Source organism: Columba livia, chromosome Z (genome assembly GCF_036013475.1).
Source record: "Columba livia isolate bColLiv1 breed racing homer chromosome Z, bColLiv1.pat.W.v2, whole genome shotgun sequence".
NCBI lineage: Eukaryota > Metazoa > Chordata > Aves > Columbiformes > Columbidae > Columba > Columba livia.
This window is the reverse complement of record NC_088642.1, coordinates 53238122-53256483: the sequence shown is the minus strand read 5'-3', so window position 1 is coordinate 53256483 and position 18362 is coordinate 53238122. Positions and strand designations below refer to the sequence as shown.

Sequence of the window (18362 nt, the reverse complement as noted above, 5' to 3'; positions counted from 1 at the left end):
AATACCTTCTTCGTCATTCAGAGTCTAGCACACAGGCGTGAAGCGCGTTACCTTCTACTTACCCAGGACGCTTCGCTCTTCAGTCCCCTCTCTGAATCAATCTCAGCATGAAAGACTGAACATGGGCAATAAAAAGTCTTTTTTCTAAAGTGCTTTTCATCTTCAGTACATTATCAAAAGAAGCTAAAAAGCAAAAGTCAGCGTTAGAATCTAAATAGTTCAAGTGAATAACAAGGAACATTATTGATAACTTTATTAGTATAGGAAAAAATATTTTCTTTGCTAGCAAGCTCCCATTCTAAGTAGCTATTTCAAGCCTCCAAAAGTTACTAGTGAAGATCATCTTTGATGCGGTTTGTAAAATTAAATACACTTTGTGCATTGAATACACTTAAATACAATTCTTTAATGGATGAGAAAACCTGGTTTCAAATATAGCTATGAAACAAATCTCACCCTAAAATTAAATTAGGGGAGATGGGTGCACGTTAATCTAGTAGTTAAGTAGCTGAGATTAAACTGCCTGTTGAAGACTGACAGTTAACTTTGTTGCATACCTGAGGGTTTTGTCCTCCTTTATCCAGCACTGGTAACTAACTACTCGTAGCATAAGACATTTCCAGCTTTGAAACAGGCACACAAAAAAATCTGAAATTCCTGTGAAATATGACAAAAGCACTTTAAAAAAAATAAAATAAATTTAAAGCAGCACAAATAAACCAGGACTGAGTGTACAGGTGGTTCAGAAGACGTCTTCTAAAGTATTAATTTATTAAGAGGAATTTAGTTGTAAATTATTATTTTGGTTTATTACTATTAGTTTTGATGCTGTTCTTTTTCTATAAACTTATTAATGCAGTGTATCCTTTCAGAGGGTTTTGCATGTGGAAAATGGCTTCCCTTGAAAATATACTCCCATAAGGCAAACAGGATCTTGGGTATCAAGAACTGTTATGAAGAACTTACTGTTCTTCCATTTCAGTTTTCAATCCACTTTACAACAAATTAATCCAGCAGATATCTATGCCTCCTCAATGTTGTTTATTCTGTATCACATATCATTCTGTAAATTATAACTCTTGAACTCACTCTTTAAACAAACAAAGGGTTTATTACTTACTGGTTTAATGTTGTAATATATAACCCAAGTTGGGGGGTTTTATTTTAGGGCTATGAGATTAGTAACTATATAGAATTTGGAGTTGCATAAGGAAGCACGCATGCAGAAAGCATGTCAGCCTTTCTTTTTTTGGAGGATATGAATGAAAAACTACAAGAATGAACTTATTTTTCACAGAAAAACTGACAATTTCATATGATGAAATATGCTATAGAAGACAAAGTTGGAATTATTTTGTTTGTTGCTGGCTAAGATTTTGCTTGAAATATGTTGAGGAAATAATACACTTTTTCTTTTTTGCAAAAGTTGTACATCTATAAGTTTAGAGACAGCTGGCTACAGATGGATGGAAACAAATGCCGGAGTTAGGATCTGTAAGACCACTTTGGCAATTCTCGCTTTGAACTTTAATAGAAATAGATGAGTAAGGGAAAAAAAAATGACATTTCTAAAACCAGATAATTCTAATAAGGTCAGAAATACTGAAATCTACGATGTAAGAAGAAATACGGAAACTTAAGTCTGTTTTTTTTTTTTTTAAATTTATTTCAAAGTCATAAATAACAGTGGTTTGAATTTTACCATGTAACTAATTATTTCCTGAACAAGATAAGACGGTACATTACCAGCTCTGGAACGACTTCAAGTAAAGCTCAAGTTCATATTCCTCCTTAAATTATTGGCTGGTACAAGGATCCTCTTCACATTTTATGAAAATGGACATGTGTTTTCCTCAGTTGCCAAATATAATACCTCTATACCTTAAAGCATTTTTGTTTGTATCCCCAAGGCTTTGAAAAAGATTCTTAGCAGCATCAAACAGGACTGACCTGTTTCCCAGTCTTTTCTCTTGTACACAAGCACAGCAGCAAATGAACTCCCATGTCACAAAACAGAAAAAAAATCACAAGAAATCTCAATGGCACGGCTTGTCCAGAGATTGTTTTACGTATGTTTACTACTGCCTATGTTTTCAGTTCTCTACAGGAAAAAAAAACATAATGTAGCAGTTTACAAACATTTAAAACACTTTTACACAAGGATTCAGTAAACAATCAACATTAATAAATACTATTTGTGCCTTCAAAAATCAATTTTTGAAGAAAATATAATGTATTTGGCTTGCACACAATTTTAGTGCATTTTAAAATGCTCAGGTGGAAAAACAAAACCTTGAAAACAGTCCATTTTTTGTACCTGACCTTTTCTATATGATTTACCTAGTAAACAAATACAAAACATCATGGCTTTCTATTAAAATGCTCAAATAATCTATTTAAGAGCAAGGTCCATACTGAAATCCATAGTTGCTTGTACTAGCAGGTTTAATGAAAGATGGGTGTCCTATTTCAGATTAAGTTGAAGGTTGTCTATGCTGCTGTCCTGTGAATCCAGATGCTTTAGCCAAAGTTCGTTTGTTGTTTTTTTTTAAGTGAATGAAGGGCCTGTATAGGAATTTAATAGTGCTCAGGATCCCTCATTATTCTTGTTGGGTCCTCTTCTGTGAGGCTTTTCCCTGAGTCATGTATTTGCTGGAAAGGCTGCCTAAGATTGGGAAGAAGAAAACATCACTCTATACAAGTTTAAAAAAAGAAATAAAAGACAAGACAAATCAGCTGAAACAATCAGACAGGAGAAAATCACTGTTAAGTCAAACTATAATGAAAGCACACATAGCTCAACTTCAGATCATTAACTACTGGAAGACAGTAGGAAATATTAAAATACAAAATCGAAAATTAATATTTTTTTTTAACTAAATACCTAATGACAAATCACTTTGTGTTTAAAATCCCCAAACTTAAAGTTGAAAAAGCCTTGCAGTGAAAACAGAAAATTCTGCGTCTTCAACAAAACTGAGAAATTAATTCATTTAAATGCAGTTTATTTTTCCAAAATTTCTAAAGACTACTTATGTCTGTCTTCAGGTGCCCCAGAAAAGATTTATGTATTTTATGAAAAAAACCCAAACGGCTAAAAGGCTTGCAGAGATGCACTAGAAACTCAAAGTAATTAAAAAAAAAAAAAAAAAAGTTGCTTTAAAAATCTTCATGGTCTCTGTTAATAAAGCGTGTGAAACTACCATAAGGAAGATGCATTTGTAACCATGTGTCTCACACAAAACATCTCTGATCCAGAGAGAGTATATAAAGGCCTTTATATTATCATCTGACTGCTATGTTGAAAAGTAATTCTAACTTCCTTGCATTCTGGCAGCTTGGACCAAGGATATGCTTTGATAGTGTCTCCTAAGTTACTTGATCATGTGGAATTCTAGACAATTACTTAGAGGAAGCCTCACAAGAAAGCACTTCACATGTTGTCCCTGAAGAAACACAGAACTCCATGTATGCCAAAACAAGACAGAGGAGATTGTTAAAAACTTACCATATCCTTCTGCAAAATAAATCTACCAGAGTTATAGACAAAATACACAGAACTGACATGCCTAGCTTTGCTCTCAAAACAAATTTGAAAAAAACGCACACTTTTCCAGGGAAAAAGAAGTGGCCTCACTTCAGAATTATTTAGCAACCTGTCCATACTGCTGCTGTGTTCAGCAAATTAGGTGGTGTTCCCATAAGGACTGATGGGAAAAGCAAGTTAAAAACACATCCTTTTATACAGAATTTGTGAGCTGTAATGAAGATATACATACCTGACTGCGGACACAAAAATACTTTCCCTTTTTGTTTCTTTTTTTCTTCATGGATAAGCACTCCCTATAAACAATGTATATGCATTGATGAATCAACAAAATTCAATTATGGCATCACGCAATAAAAATAAATTAAAACGTTCTTCTTGAAAGCATAATAGTGCTATTTTTCCTTTCTTTGTATGGACTTTAGAGCATTTAAAGGGAAAAAAAAAAAATCTAAGAAAAGCGACATGTGGTGTCTACCTGATTTAATCGACCAGCATGTTTGGCAGCACTGGGTAAAGAAGGGGATCCACACAACATTTCTGGTTTTGAACCACCTGAAAAAAATAATAATGTAACAAAAACTTGTTAATTTGAAACTAGTTACTATTTCAGGTAAAAATACCAAAATACACGTAATCTACCTTCATAGTATGAAGATAGTAGGACATTGCTATTTTGCTCAGTTTTATGATGTGGGAAACTTGCACAATGAGCTGAAATACATCTTTATTTAAGCATATAAGTTAGGAACCTACAGTGAAGTAAGCTTTGCATCTTCCTCCAGAATCGGAGGGAGACAGGGAACTTCAGAGAATGAATGAAGATAGAGTGACAAGTTAATTGTCCATAATCTCATAAAATGTTTGTAGCACAGCAAAGAATGAAGCCAGATCTCTTAGGTTCAGTTGTTCATAGTCCTCTATTCAAATAGAGAGAACACTTTAAGGAATAAGCAAGCAAGCAAAAAAAAAATAGAAAGTCCAACTTACAGCAACTCTTTTCAAATTCAAATACAGTAATTCCCAAAATACAGATAACAGACAAAAACACCTACTCCAGAATTATTTTAGACATTTTTACTGTATAAACTCAGCATGGTTCTCACATGATGTCATAAAGTACACCAATGTTGCTGACTATTAAGCAGTCAGGTGTACTCCCCTTCGCATTGGCAAATTCTATCATGGCAAATGGAATGGTAGAAATAAATCATCAGCGAGACATGGCCAAAGAGGAAGAAACTCAGAAGTTAAATTTAGACTTGACACACACTTTCAAAAGGCCAGACGCTGAATTAAATAGGGCTCCAATTGTCAATCTTTTCTGTCCACTCAACACTTTCAGTGGCCTATTGAACTAAGAACACTCTTTATAAACACCTTGAAAGTCTGAATATATTTGCATCGTTTTCCTCCCACTTCCAGCACTTTGTTAGCACAGTCTTATGCCCTCTTCCACCAATTAAAGCTGATTAAGAAGAGTCTCCTCTCTGAGCCTGACAGAACATTTTAGCTAGTAGAGAAGAGCTGGTATGAAATTATATTAACACAAAGGATTCCTCTTTGTTACTTTAAGAGGTCAAGTCATGACTGATCTGTAGAGCAAGTTTTTCCAGCACAAATTTTAATGCTCCTAGATTTACCTATGGGGAGACAATAACACTGTGCTCCTTTGGAAGCTAACTAAAAGTACCATTCACACTGTCTTTAGGAGTCTCAGTTTTATTTTAGCATAATTTTCCTTTACAACTCAGATGATGAAAGATCTGTGTTATCTGAAAGATGACTCAGATACTGCTAAGCAAGCATTAAATCATTTCATTCAGGTCTGTTGGACAGGATGTGGATTTGGGGACTTTTTTGTAGGTGTTTTGTTTTGTTTTTTTTAAGCCAAAGTTGCAAACTGACGCCATGAAAAATAACACAGCTTGCTGTATCCCTCCAACTGCTGAGCTGGCAGGAACATTCTTCATTTTCTTTCATTCACAATATTCTACTTGAGCAATCTGTACACTTTCATGGTGACTTTAGAGTCTTTATGAAATAATTCTGGTTTAGGTGATGTGAAGAACTGTAAGTCTAGCTTTTGTTGCAACTATGTTGTACTGAAGAAGCAGCTGTGATGTGAAATGTCAGCAAACTCTTACATAGTGAGGAAAATGGAATGAATTTCAACATATTAGAGACTCATACCCTTTCTATTACAAGCATCATACCTGCTCAGAGAAACCATGTAAAATCTCTTGGGATAGAGCAAATTTCTGAAAGGTAGGTGAGGATGAAGAGAAAACTGACTAAATGTGACAACATTTAAAAAAAGACACAGCATTTATATGATGCTGTTCAAAGTAAAAACCTTACCCATTAGTCAACCTTGTTAAAAATACCAAAACCAAGCTCTGTTCAAACTACTCAGCCTCATCAGTTTCATACCTGCAGCTCCTTTATACTGCGGGCATTCCTTTTTAATATGCCCTTCTCTTCCACAGATAAAACAACGTTTTTCTCTTAAGTCTCTGTCTTCCAGGCGCTTCCACTTCTCTGCTGATTGCCTGGGAGTCTTTTCTCTTCCAGTTTCCACGACTACCCTTGCTAGTTTCCGCTTTGGAGGTGTACATAGATGCAGCTTCCCTTCCTTGACTGAGCACTCCTTGTCTGTTTTAATCTGAGCTCCTTTGTCCTGTTTCATTCTTTTCTCCTTGCCTTCTATGTACCTCTGGTTTTTGACATCTTCGTGATCACGATGCCTTCTTAGCCTGCAGAAGGAGAAAAATGCTGCAGAGTTCATAGGCCTTGCAAACATGCACAGAGTAAAAAACAACAACCAATCAAACAAAACCAACCCTCCCCCCAAAAAAACAAAACGCCACAAAATGAAGTGCTGTCTACAGACAACAGATGTACTTACTCCATGTATTTCTTCAGTGGATAAAACTGAATCAATGTACCTGCCCCTTTGAGTCTCCTACCAAACAGTGCTACACCAATGTAACATATATTTAACTTCACAATTAGATTACAATACAACCCTAATATCTAAAAATTGTAAACACAACAGAAAATCAGGGTGCTAGAGTTACAAAAATAGCAGAAGAAAATAAACATTGAGGAAAATGCTAACAAAGTGTAAAAAACAGATTTTTTTTTTTTTAATTCTTGTACAATTCAATCAGAAATCTCACTTCCTCCTCCTGAAACTGTGTATATGCACAGTATTTCTGAAAGTTTCTTCTATGGGAGAAGCTTCTAACATTCTGCATGACTTAAGGATCGAGCAGTGGGAAAACAGCTACTACTGCTAGACTAGTTTTATCTAACTTCTTCATCCATGACCTAGAGAAGGAGACATCAGTGAAACCTTCAAGTCTGCAGACACTAGGCTCTTTTGCTCAGTCAGATGCAATGCTAATGGCAAGCAACTTCAAAATAACTCACAATACTGAAGGAATGGGCTAAAGAATGACAGATTACCTTTAAGGTGAGCTTCTTGTTTAAAAGGGGAAAAAGGAAGATCCAGGGAACCACAGGCTGGTCAGTCTCACCTCTGCCTAGCAAGATCTTGCACCAGATATGTCCTGGAAATTATACTAAGGCACAAGAAAAATAAGCAGGACACTGGTGACACCCAACATGGTTTCACTAAGGGTAAATTGTGCCTCACAATTTGGTGGCCTTCTACAGTGGGGTTACAGCATTGGTAGATAAGGGAAGAACAACTGATGTCATCTACCTGGACTTGTGCAAAGCATTTGACACTGTCCTGCACAACATCCTCATATCTAAAATGGAGAGACATGGATTTGATGAATGAACCACTTGGTGGATGAGGAATTGGCTGGATGGTCACACTCAAAGAGCTGCAGTCAACGGCTCAATGTCCAAGTGGAGACCAGTGACGAGCGGTGTCTTTCAGGAGTCTATACTGGGACCAGTATTAACATCTTTGCTGGGGACACAGACAGTGGGACTGAGTGCACCCTCCGGAAGTTTGCAGATGACACCAAGCTGAGTGGGGTGGTTGATAGCCAAAGCGAAGAGATACCATCCAGAGGGACCTTAACAGGCTTGAGACGTGGGCCTGTGTGAACCTCATGAAGCTCAACAAGACAAACACAAGGTCTTGAAACTGCATTGAGGCAATCCCAAACACAGATACAGGCTGGGTGATGAGTGAATTGAGAGCACCCATCACCCAGGACTTCTCCCTGTGGTAAATGACTTGGGGGTACTGCTGGACGAAAAACTGAGTATGAGCTGGCAGTGTGCACTCACATACCCAGAGAGCCAGTCCTGGGCTGCATCAAACATGCATGACCAGCAGGTCAAGGGAAGTGATTCTGCCCCTTTACTATGCTCTGGTGGGACCCCACCGGCAGTACTGCTTTCAGCTCTGGGATCCTCAGTACAAGAAAGATATGGACCTGTTAGAGCAGGTCCAGAGGAGGGCCATGAATATGATCAGGGGGACAGAGCATCTTCCCTTTGAGAACAGGTGGAGATAGTTTGAGTTGTTAAGTCTACAGAAGAGCATGCTCCAGGAAGACCTAACAGCAGCCTTCCAGTACTTCAAGGAGGCCTACAGGAAAGATGGAGAGGGACCATTTATCATGGATTGTAGTGACAGAATGGATAAAACAATAAGAACAGGACAGAAGAGATAATTTTGTTGCTACATAAAACCATGGTGTGCCTACATCTGAGTACTGCATGTTGGTCTGGTCTCAACATTTTAAGAAGGAAGTAGTAGAGTTAGAGAAGGTACAGACAGCTAAAATGATGAAGAGAGCAAGTGTGTAAGGAATAGATATTAAAAAGGCCAAGAATGTCCAACCTGGAAAGAAGCTAGAGGGTGAACACAATCATGGCTTACAACATCATCAAGGCAGTACCGTTATTAACTAAATCCCACAAAGCTATACCTATGGAGCACTTACAAACCTAAAATGAGATTGGCTTTAAACAGATGAAAGAAAGTACTACTTCACACATGAGTTAGCATACTTATGGAACTGGTTGCCATAGAATATTAAGGAAAACAAGACTCAGGTCCAGAAAGAAAACAAACAAAAAGGACAAAATTAATAAACAACTCCAGTCCACACCACGAGTAATAGCGGACCAGGGCAGGTATATGCTTTAATATCTTTTACACAGCAACTGCAGATGCTGGCAGGATGCATGAGAAGAAAGTAGAGAAAACAGCTTGGTAGTTTGGTCTGCAGATGGCATCTCCCATTGCAATGGCTGGACAGGGAACTCAGATGTATCAACTGCCCCATTGACTTTTACTTTAATGTTTCATAGAACACAGCTGCTTACGTGCAATGAACTGAGGTTTCACTCCAGAATGCAAGATTAAAAATCCACTGCATTTTGAGACAGCAGTTTAGACAGTGAACGGACTTCGGAAACACCTCCAGCTTGCTTTGTTTTGAAACCATCACCAGCTACTGTACTTGCAATTGTTGAAGTTGAATAAATTCCAAAATTAACAGTCTTAACAATGTAAGTTCACAATTCTCTATTGTGTAGCAGAAAGGCTATTTCATCCAATCAGATGTAAGTAGCTTTCTAGCTACTTATATGAAAGCGCAGGTTATTTTTTATTACAGCTTTTAGCATAGACTCTAAACTAAGGTTAGATTTTTCCATTCACTTTACAAGTGGGCAGAAAGGCTTTCAAGATTTTGTTCTCTGTCCAGCTCTTTTGTCCAGCTCTGAAGTTTTATTTGCCAATTTTCCCTGTTTTATAGACAGTAAGTCTTTAAAGAGCTTTGTCTTAACTAGGAAAAATACCAGTTTTAAGCTCAGACCGTTCATAATACAAAGAGCAGGAAGATCTGTTTAGCATTCGTTTGTTACAGGATGATAGTTGCTGAATTTTGGACATCTGGTTACTCAGGATGAGGAAACCTTGTCTTAGATGTAAAACAGAACATTGTTCTCATGCATGTGTGTAAGAAAGTAATGCTGTGACATTCTTGTCTTGCTTTTTGATAGAAATTGCATGATTCTGTGAATATGACAAAAATTTGTCATGCTAGGAGCAGCAGGATTGTAGAAATAGAAGCTATTAAATGAAAATATTTAAAAAGCTTTCATGAGTGCTTTTCACAGCACATAGCTATTCAACTCTGCACTTTGATCCTCTTTGATTCCTGTTTTCCTATATACTGAAATGCACAGATTACTACCTTATACTAAGTAGTTTTGCAGCCTTCTGTGAAAAGCTTCTGTTAAAAACCACTAAACATGATGCTGGCGAAAGCTAAGTAGCGATTCAACACAGACCAAAAATTAAAAAAAACAAAACCATCCACCACTGCCAAAACTGGTATTGATACATTTTCATTTCAACAGTAAACAAAATAATCTGCAGCATGTACAAGTTTTGCTTTAGCATTACTGTCCTAATTTTTCTTCTACACAAACCTAAGGAAATGTTCCACGCAGCTGCCAAAACTATACTCACTTTCTTCTCATGGGACAGTCTTTCATGAAATGGCCAATTTTACCACAAATTCTACAGCATCTATCATTTGGTGCCAATTCTCCTTCTGTTAGTACCTCTGGATCAAAAAAATACTCCTGAAAAAGAAATAATGCATTTAAAATGAAAATCCATACGCAGATGGATAAGCACATAGAAAACAGCAGTTAAGAGTCACCGAGAATAAGTCCTGTGTGTGCAGCTGAACTCTTGAAAGACTGGATGGGACTAACCGGCCACTTGCCTCATCTTTACAGGCAGTCTGATGACCAGCAGCTCTGCCAGCTCTTTCTTAAAACTGCAGTTTAAAAAGTGGTAAGCTGGTTTTGACAGGGACTAAAATAAGCCTGTACAATGAAGCTCTGACTTGATTAGTATTCTGCAGGTTAACGTATTTTACATGCAAGCAACATGAAAACAGCACTCAGTAATAACTCCTATAAAGATTTTAGAGTACTATTGAAACTTAAGACAGAAGAGCTTAAAGAGAGTGTACCTATACTCCTGCAAGTAGCAAGTTACACACCTGAGAGCATGCACATACTCCTCTTAGAAGCAACTTACCATTTTTGATGGATATTCTTTAGGAAATGCTTTAACAGGGGTACCAAATACCCTTCTGCCATTGATAAAAGCCTTCATTATAAAATTCGTCACTGAGGAAAAGGAAAAAAAAAAAAAAAAGAGAAAACGTAATTCAGACATCAAACAAGACAGTAAAATAAGATCTAAGACAAGATCTTCACTTTGTACCCAGATTTGTTAACAGAAGACTTACTTTTTCTTGACAATCCAGCTCCAAGATTGTGGTTCAAATCAAATGGGTCTGTACAAAAAGCATTACAGGCATTACTCAAGATCAGGGCAAGATCAGCAATGTATACATATGTATGAACAACCCAAGGCAGCTATTCCCAAGGCAGAATTAATACACTGAAATTTAACTGTTTGCCGACTTACTGAAAATAAATTAATTCCATGGACAAAAGGATGACAGCTGTCCAGCTCTGAACTGACTGAAGTATCATAAAAGAATAAATTGAATGTGCAGGCAGGAGTGTGGAAATTCTTCCCATGAAAGTCATATGGGCCAGCAAGTGGTTTAGAAAACATTCCTAAAACATGTCACTGAATTTTCTTCATTAAGACCATGGTGTTACTTAGTGTAATACATAGCGTTAAATTAGTCATGTAAATATGGAGTCAGCTAAACTTAGTATTTGTGAGAAAACATCAATGGCATTACAGCTTGTTTTCCAAAAGATTTGGGTAAATATTTTCTGTCAGCTACTGTCTTCACAGAAAGTATGAAGCATGCTTTGCAGCTTCTTTTCAGTAGGAGGAAAAAAAAACCCCTATGAATAAACTTTTAGCATTACTGAAACTCAATGGGAATTTTGTGATGAGTACATAAGCAAGTAACAATTCATAATCTAGTAAAAGAAAAATAAATAGGCCTTGGAGAAAGACCAAATTTTTCACGTGGGCATTAAAGAAATTAAACGTATTCATGTGATTTTACCTTCAATTACTATGTATTTGGAGGTCCACTGCTTCTTGAAAGTTGTAAGCAGATTTTTTCTCCTAATGCAGATTACATGGTCTTTAAAATCAAATTCTTCTGTGTAGAAACGGAGCAATCCCAGCCACAGCTGCCCAACAGATTCAGTGTTTTTGCCACAATCCGGCCAAACAACTGACTGAAAATGACAGAAATATTTTTACTTCCAGTACTTACATTAAGCAGAATGATTTTCATAACTTGGAAACTTAAACATGTCAGTCTAATTCAAAAAAAACCACAATTCAGTTACACCAGAATACTTCCTTTGCTTTCATAATTGGTATTAATAATCACATATTTGTTTAAAAATACTTTTTAAAATATTAACAGCATAAGCAGAGAACTATAAAACTTCTCTAACATTAGGTTTTGCCAGTTATAAAAAATAATTTATTAATTCCCTTTATGTGTCTGTTTTATACAAAATCATTCAACAGGATTAACCAGCTATGACTAGATGTGCAGCTGGTATTTGTAGGAGTTATCTCCACCCATTAATGTGACACACACAGCAATTAATCATCATTAACACCTTAAAATATCTTAATCTGTTTTTTTCAGATTTTGCAGAATATTTTTTCCACATACGAATTACAACAAAGGATATTCTTAGATCTTTACAGCACGGGATTGGGATTTTCAAAGCAATAGCTACTCCACTTCCATTTCTATATTCAGCCACCATATGTGATTGCCTTGAGGCCTCCCTATTCTTTGCAAAACAAAGGCCTCACTAACGGTGTCTGTTATGCCTTAAACAGCTGGTTTTTTGCAACTTCTGAAAGGAATAGTCAAGTACTGTGGAGACAGAATTCCTGTCTGTTCCATGAGGTCTTTGCAAAATGAAGCCATAAATTTTTGAGATAAAAGCATTAACAGTGTTTCTTCCTTGAGGCCTACTCAAGGCCTCAGTCCCCATTCCTGACTAACTGGTCTGGAACCAAGACAGGGTCACTCAGCAATCACTGAGTAATAACGAATCACCAGCTACCCCTAGAGAAAAAAACGACTCACTTTCAGGCGCTTTTGAGACTATCAAACTATTTTCCTAGACCACCAACTTATTGCTAGAACAATCTCCTTAATTAGCAGGAGGAGTGAGCAGAGGGAGGAGATGAGCCACCCTCTCCTATCTCAAATACAAATGGACTAAATTATAAAAACTACTGAATCAGGACAACGAGTATGTGTGCAGCATTATTCAAGTTTCATCGCACTCATCACCATGAGCGCTACAGAGATCGTTGCTGGATTGACAGACCCTTGGAGTGGCAAAATCTTACCTTTCTTCTCAGATCTTTCTCTCTCTTTTCTCTCTTAACTTTATTCTGGGCACCTAAGGGTAATATCATTTTGAGTTTTGTTGTTGAAGACTTGTTTAGTTTTATGACACAGTTGCAAACTTCTGCCAACCACTATTTGCTGTAATTCTGCTGAGGTTTAAGTAAATTCGTTATTTAAATGAATCCTTTGAGTAATTGTTGCTACTATCGTTTACTGCACAGAGTATTCAAAAGTGAACTCTGCCCTCACCCCACTGAATGTGACAGGACACCACTATTTGAAGACACTGCTTCTTAAAAGGAACCCTTTTTAATTTGCAAAGCTACAAGTAACACCATTTCAAGTTAACCTTTCTGATTTACTCACCAACTCCTCTATCTTATCAAAGAAATAAACGTTCCAGCCATCGACTAAAATTTCAGGTTTTTTTGGTTCTTTGTAGATCTGAAAGCATAATATTAAACTCATTAGAAGAGCCCTTCAGATTCAACACTGACATTCTTCTGGCCAATACTGTGTACAGATACTGCTTTCTTTCTTCATATACTGTACCTCTTGAAGAACAGGGATGACAGGTGGATTTCTCTGTTGAAGAAAATAAAGCACCATAAGAGTATATGCATAAGAAGAAAGGCTACCTCGAGATGCATCCCCAATGTCACATATCTAGAAAAAGAAAACACAATTTGTATATTTTATGGTTATAATCTCTTGCTGCAGACACTTCTGCTTCTAGAATGTCTGAAATATACATACCTTTGTAAAGACTTTCATTGTGTAACACAGATATTTTACTCTAGGATCAATAGCTGCATATGAAGACAGGAGTCTTGTGTTATGCAAGGCCTATAAAAATAAGAAGTCATACAGAAAATACAGGTGCTCTGAAGAAATGAAGGAATAAGCTGAAAACAGGAAAACCAAAAACTGTAATCTGTGTGTTCAAGAAATAGAGATGGAAAGCCCTGCGTAGTAGAATGTATATTGAGAAGGTACGCATTCAACGATGAGGGTATCACCTGCTCTGTCTAAAAGCTGATCGACATCCTTAATCTGAGCAGAAGGTGGTACAAAGCAGCATTTCCAGAACAGGACTTCAGAAAGGGAACCACTCATATACTACTGCATTTTCAAAATATTTGGTAGAAGGTAAGTTCTGGAACTAAGAGATTTGAATCATGAGAGCTATCAAACGTCCCATACCAATGTGTAACTTCAAGAAGAAAACTTTCAGGCTTACTATGTGGGTGAGGTGTCTTCCTCAAGACTCCCCTTGAGCTGATACAAAAACTTCAGAAAGCTTAATTCTTGGCTCTAAAGCTTACCTGCCTTTGATGTTTCAAGGAACTGGGTTTTGAAACCCAGCTCAGAAACACTGAAAAGAAAAAAAACCCAAATTTGTTTTAAAAATATTTGACCAAGAACTTGTCTTTTTTGTAAATACTAACACATGTTCCAGTCCAGGCAAGCTGGGTTCAAAATCATTATTCCAGTGTTCAACGCTAAGCAAGGGCTATGATGGGAAGTGGGGTGTAGAAAAGCTGAAGTTATATTATTTTGTCTTAGTCATTTAGATTTTTTCTGTAAATGAGAATTTCTTACTATTACTAAAGAGCTCATATATTTTCTTAGAGAACTGACAACTCTGAAGTCTTAATTGTGCAACTGACTCCACTCACAGTCAAATAAAAAAAAAAAGTTGTTCCATATCTAAAACTGCAATAGATAATTGGAAGCAGTGACTACTGAACCTCAACAAAACCATCACTTTATCTCAAGAAGCAGACCCACATTCTTCTGTTAAAACAAAAAAAAAAAAAAAAAAAAAGAGAGAGAGCGATAACACCTTACCAGAGTATTATATAAACTGATGTCCACTTCAAGACCACTTCTGATATGGAAAAATTTGACAATTGGAACTTTAGCAGTTGTTATAGGCAAGACATTTTTTAAACCTAGGATGAAATGTTTAATTACTGAATGACTGCAATACAGTTATAACAGTATTAAATGCTCTACTAATAACTCCCAAGTGTAGTAAAAAGGCTAACAAACAAAATCTTAGTTGATACCAAAACTGTATTTCAGTATTTTAATACTAATTTTAGGCATTTATCAAACATGATGAATCTACTAAATATACTATATACAAATATACGTTTAGTCCTCAAATAAAACAAAAAACAACCTAAATGTTACAGAAAAATAACCTTAAGAGATCATTCACAGTTCACTCCAATTAAATTAATGTGAGATTCACCAAAACAAGCACTACAAAAGGATAATTTCTTGTAGAAAAAAAACAGAACTATCATTACAGACTTCTTTCAGCTTACCTTTTACCATTAGCTTATTAGGCACTGAAGATACAAATACAACACAACTATTAACTTGAAGCCTCAAGCTTTAACTTATGGCTTGTTCTTGTGCATCTAGGTTATAAATATACTACCTGTCCAATTCAGATGTGGTCCTATGACATTATAAACTCACAGACCTACATGTGCAAATAAAAATATATCAAAGTATTCACAACATATAAGTTCACTCTCACTAACATTAAGCTCTTCAATATAGCTTTATATTAATGATTTTCGACTACAGTGCCCTGGAACATTCGCACTACAGCAACTGAAGTCATATGAACGGAAGTATTTATTTTAATTTTCAAGAAATTTACCTGACTGTTTCTTGAGAACTTTTGCTAAATCTTCAATGATTTTGATGCAATCAAGTCCCTAAGACATAAAGAAAAAAAGTTGAAGGTTGTATCTGCTACAAGTGTTTCAGACAAACCTTTTATTATGTGGCATTAAGCTTAAAGCTGTGTAATTAAGAGTTTAGTATTATACAGAATTATGTGAATACCCAAACTGACTCAAAATAGCACTTTTAAAGTAACACTAGCTAGTATCTTAACATAGGCTTACAGAAAGTTTATATTAGGCATAAAAAGATTGATATCCTTTTCCACTGTCTCCCACTCTAGTTGTTTATGCTACCAAAGCATGTAATTTACCTGCACAGCTACTGCTAGAAGCAATGGTAGTGCACAACACGGAAGAAAACTGACTACTAAGTGTTGATCCTAAACTCATGACTGGATCAACAACAAAACCCCCTAAAATAATCCGCCTTTGTGGCATCTGTGTCCTTCTCCAACCTAGGACACAGCGACCCCTGCTGTACATACAGACTGGGGGACAAGACGCTGGAAAGCAGCTCTGCAGAGAGGGATCTGGGGGTTCTGGTTGACAGCAAGTTGAACATGAGCCAAAAGTGTACCCTGGCACGCAAGAGGGCCACCCATGTCCTGGGGTGCATCCAGCACAGCATTGCCAGCCGGGCAGGGAGGTGATTGTCCTGCTCTGCTCTGCACTGGTGTGGCCTCACCTGGGGCACTGTGTGCAGTTCTGGGTGCCACAGGATAAAAAGGACATAAAGCTACTGGAGAGTGTCCAGAAGAAGGCACGAACTTGGTGAAGGGTTTGGAGGAGAAGCTGTGTGAGAAGTGGCTGAACTCACTTGGTTTGTTCAGCCTGGAGAAGAAGAGACCGAGTGGGAGACCTCATGGTGGCTACAGCTTCCTCACAAGGGGAGTAAGAGGGGCAGGTGCTGATCTTTTCTCTCTGGTGACCAATGACAGAACCCAAGGGAATGGTGGGGAGATGGGCCAGGAGAGATTTAGGTTGGACATGAGGAAAAGGTTCTTCACCCAGAGGGTGGTGGAGCACTGGAACAGGCTCCACAGGGAGCTGTGACAGCCCCAAGCCTGACAGTGTTCAAGAAGAGACTGGATGACACCCTCAGACACATGGTGTGAACTGTGGGGTTGTCATGTGCAGGGACAGGAGTTGGACTCGATCCTTGTGGGTCCCTTCCAACTCAGGACATTCTATGATAACCCGAAAAGCTTTTATAAAGTAATATATTTTTTAGACTATATACACAATATAACCATAAAATTTTGCATTTATTAAAGATCTTTTCAATCTACCTCAGCAGTTTCCAGCCCATCCATTGTCATACAGATATCAAGGTCACTTTGTTTGAAGCCAAAGCCATTTTTTGAAGAACCAAACAAATTCAGCTTGGTTCCTGTAAGAGATGTGATGGGTTATAACCACATATCGGCACAAAATCTCAAGTTATATGTAGCTTCCAAACACTGCATATCTTTTGATGTAGGCATTAAAACATTATTAGCTTGCCATGCTGCATCAAAACTGCCCTTCTTATCAATTTTGCTGATGAGGAAAAAATCTCTAATTCTGTTTCTCATATGAGCAGCCTGATAGATCCAGAAACAAGTGAGGTTTTCCAATCATTAAATCACTAGCATGCAGGTCCAGCCCAAAATCTGATAAAATATGTAACACCATTCTTTACAGAGATTTTCAGGGTAAGGGACCCATCTGTCTATATACCAGACTCCACCCAAAATTCCTTCTGCTAATTTTGAAAGACTGAAGTCCAAGTGTTCCTAAGAAATTCAGAAACAAACAAACAAATGTATTAAAATAGCTAAAGTCTGCAGATATGCATTTTAAAATATTCCAAACCCAGTAAGTTTCAATAGGAAGGATTAAAAAAGCTTGTTTTTTGTAAGAGCAGATACAACAAGAAGTCTGGCTAAAGAATAAGGCTAAAATAACAATTACAAAAAACCGTTCCACCACTGCTTTGATTGTTTTCTCCTTAATTTGCCATTGTTCCTTCCTACTACTGTGTTGTATATATGGCTATTCCAAAAAATACTTAAACCAAAGCCTTAGAAGATTTAAAACAGAAATTAATGTAATGAAATATACCAATGCTGAGCAACAATATAGGTTAAATGTTCAAAACTAAGGTGTTTATTATGCTGATTTGATATGTTTTATTGGAAAACACTCAAATGTAAACACAGAAAAGTATAAATATAAAGCTGGAACTGCCTATTTACCTGGAAAATCCTGTCTAATGAAGTTTTCCAAGTTTTGTCTTATATGTTCCCGAGCCTGATCCTCTACATTGTTTGGAGCAAAATCATCTAAAATAAAATTTAAAAAAGAAAACAATTCAGGCAAACTGACCTGCAGAACGAGTCAACAGCAAAGATTCGAATGAAAAAATGAGGGCTTTACAGCAGGGGAAGGGGAGAGAAAAAGCAAGAGAAGATTCATATGTGAAGGAAAGAAAGCAAGGATGAAGTAGAAGAGAAATACCTGTTCAAAGAAAAACATTAATTAGACAAATAATGCATTTTGTCTGGTCAGAAATGGCGAGAGAGAAAGGAGGGAAGTTGGGTCACTCTGAAAAGAACAAAAGTGGAGAAGTATTACAAAACAGCATTTCGATTCCATTTTTTCTAGAACACTGAAACTGTTTTAGTAAACACTTTGTTTACTAAAAATCATAAGTTAATGAACAGTCATGAAATCTGAAGTAGCTAAAAATGTAAAAGCATCAGTCAAAAAATTCACCCAAAATTAAAC

General features: G+C 36.9%; 1 protein-coding gene across 4 annotated transcripts in view; it reads right to left on the bottom strand.

Annotated features, from left to right (window-relative positions):
- Positions 1-1641: 1641 nt before the first annotated feature.
- TUT7 (terminal uridylyl transferase 7) overlaps positions 1642-18362 on the bottom strand; it is a 35776-nt gene continuing 19055 nt past the window's right edge. For 3 of the 4 annotated variants that reach the window (XM_065045836.1, XM_065045837.1, XM_005508044.3), the window contains exons 15-28: positions 17831-17917; positions 16883-16983; positions 15566-15623; positions 14737-14840; positions 13642-13731; positions 13438-13551; positions 13252-13329; positions 11560-11737; positions 10816-10863; positions 10602-10693; positions 10020-10135; positions 5981-6303; positions 4026-4102; positions 3469-3843 (exon numbers count right to left, since the gene is read on the bottom strand). In XM_065045836.1, coding sequence (XP_064901908.1) covers positions 3649-3843; positions 4026-4102; positions 5981-6303; positions 10020-10135; positions 10602-10693; positions 10816-10863; positions 11560-11737; positions 13252-13329; positions 13438-13551; positions 13642-13731; positions 14737-14840; positions 15566-15623; positions 16883-16983; positions 17831-17917 — 1661 coding nt within the window. In that variant the 3' untranslated portion in view covers positions 3469-3648. Of the gene's footprint in view, positions 2666-3468; positions 3844-4025; positions 4103-5980; positions 6304-10019; positions 10136-10601; positions 10694-10815; positions 10864-11559; positions 11738-13251; positions 13330-13437; positions 13552-13641; positions 13732-14736; positions 14841-15565; positions 15624-16882; positions 16984-17830; positions 17918-18362 lie in introns of those variants that run through there. The other variant, XM_065045838.1, reaches the window with a different exon arrangement.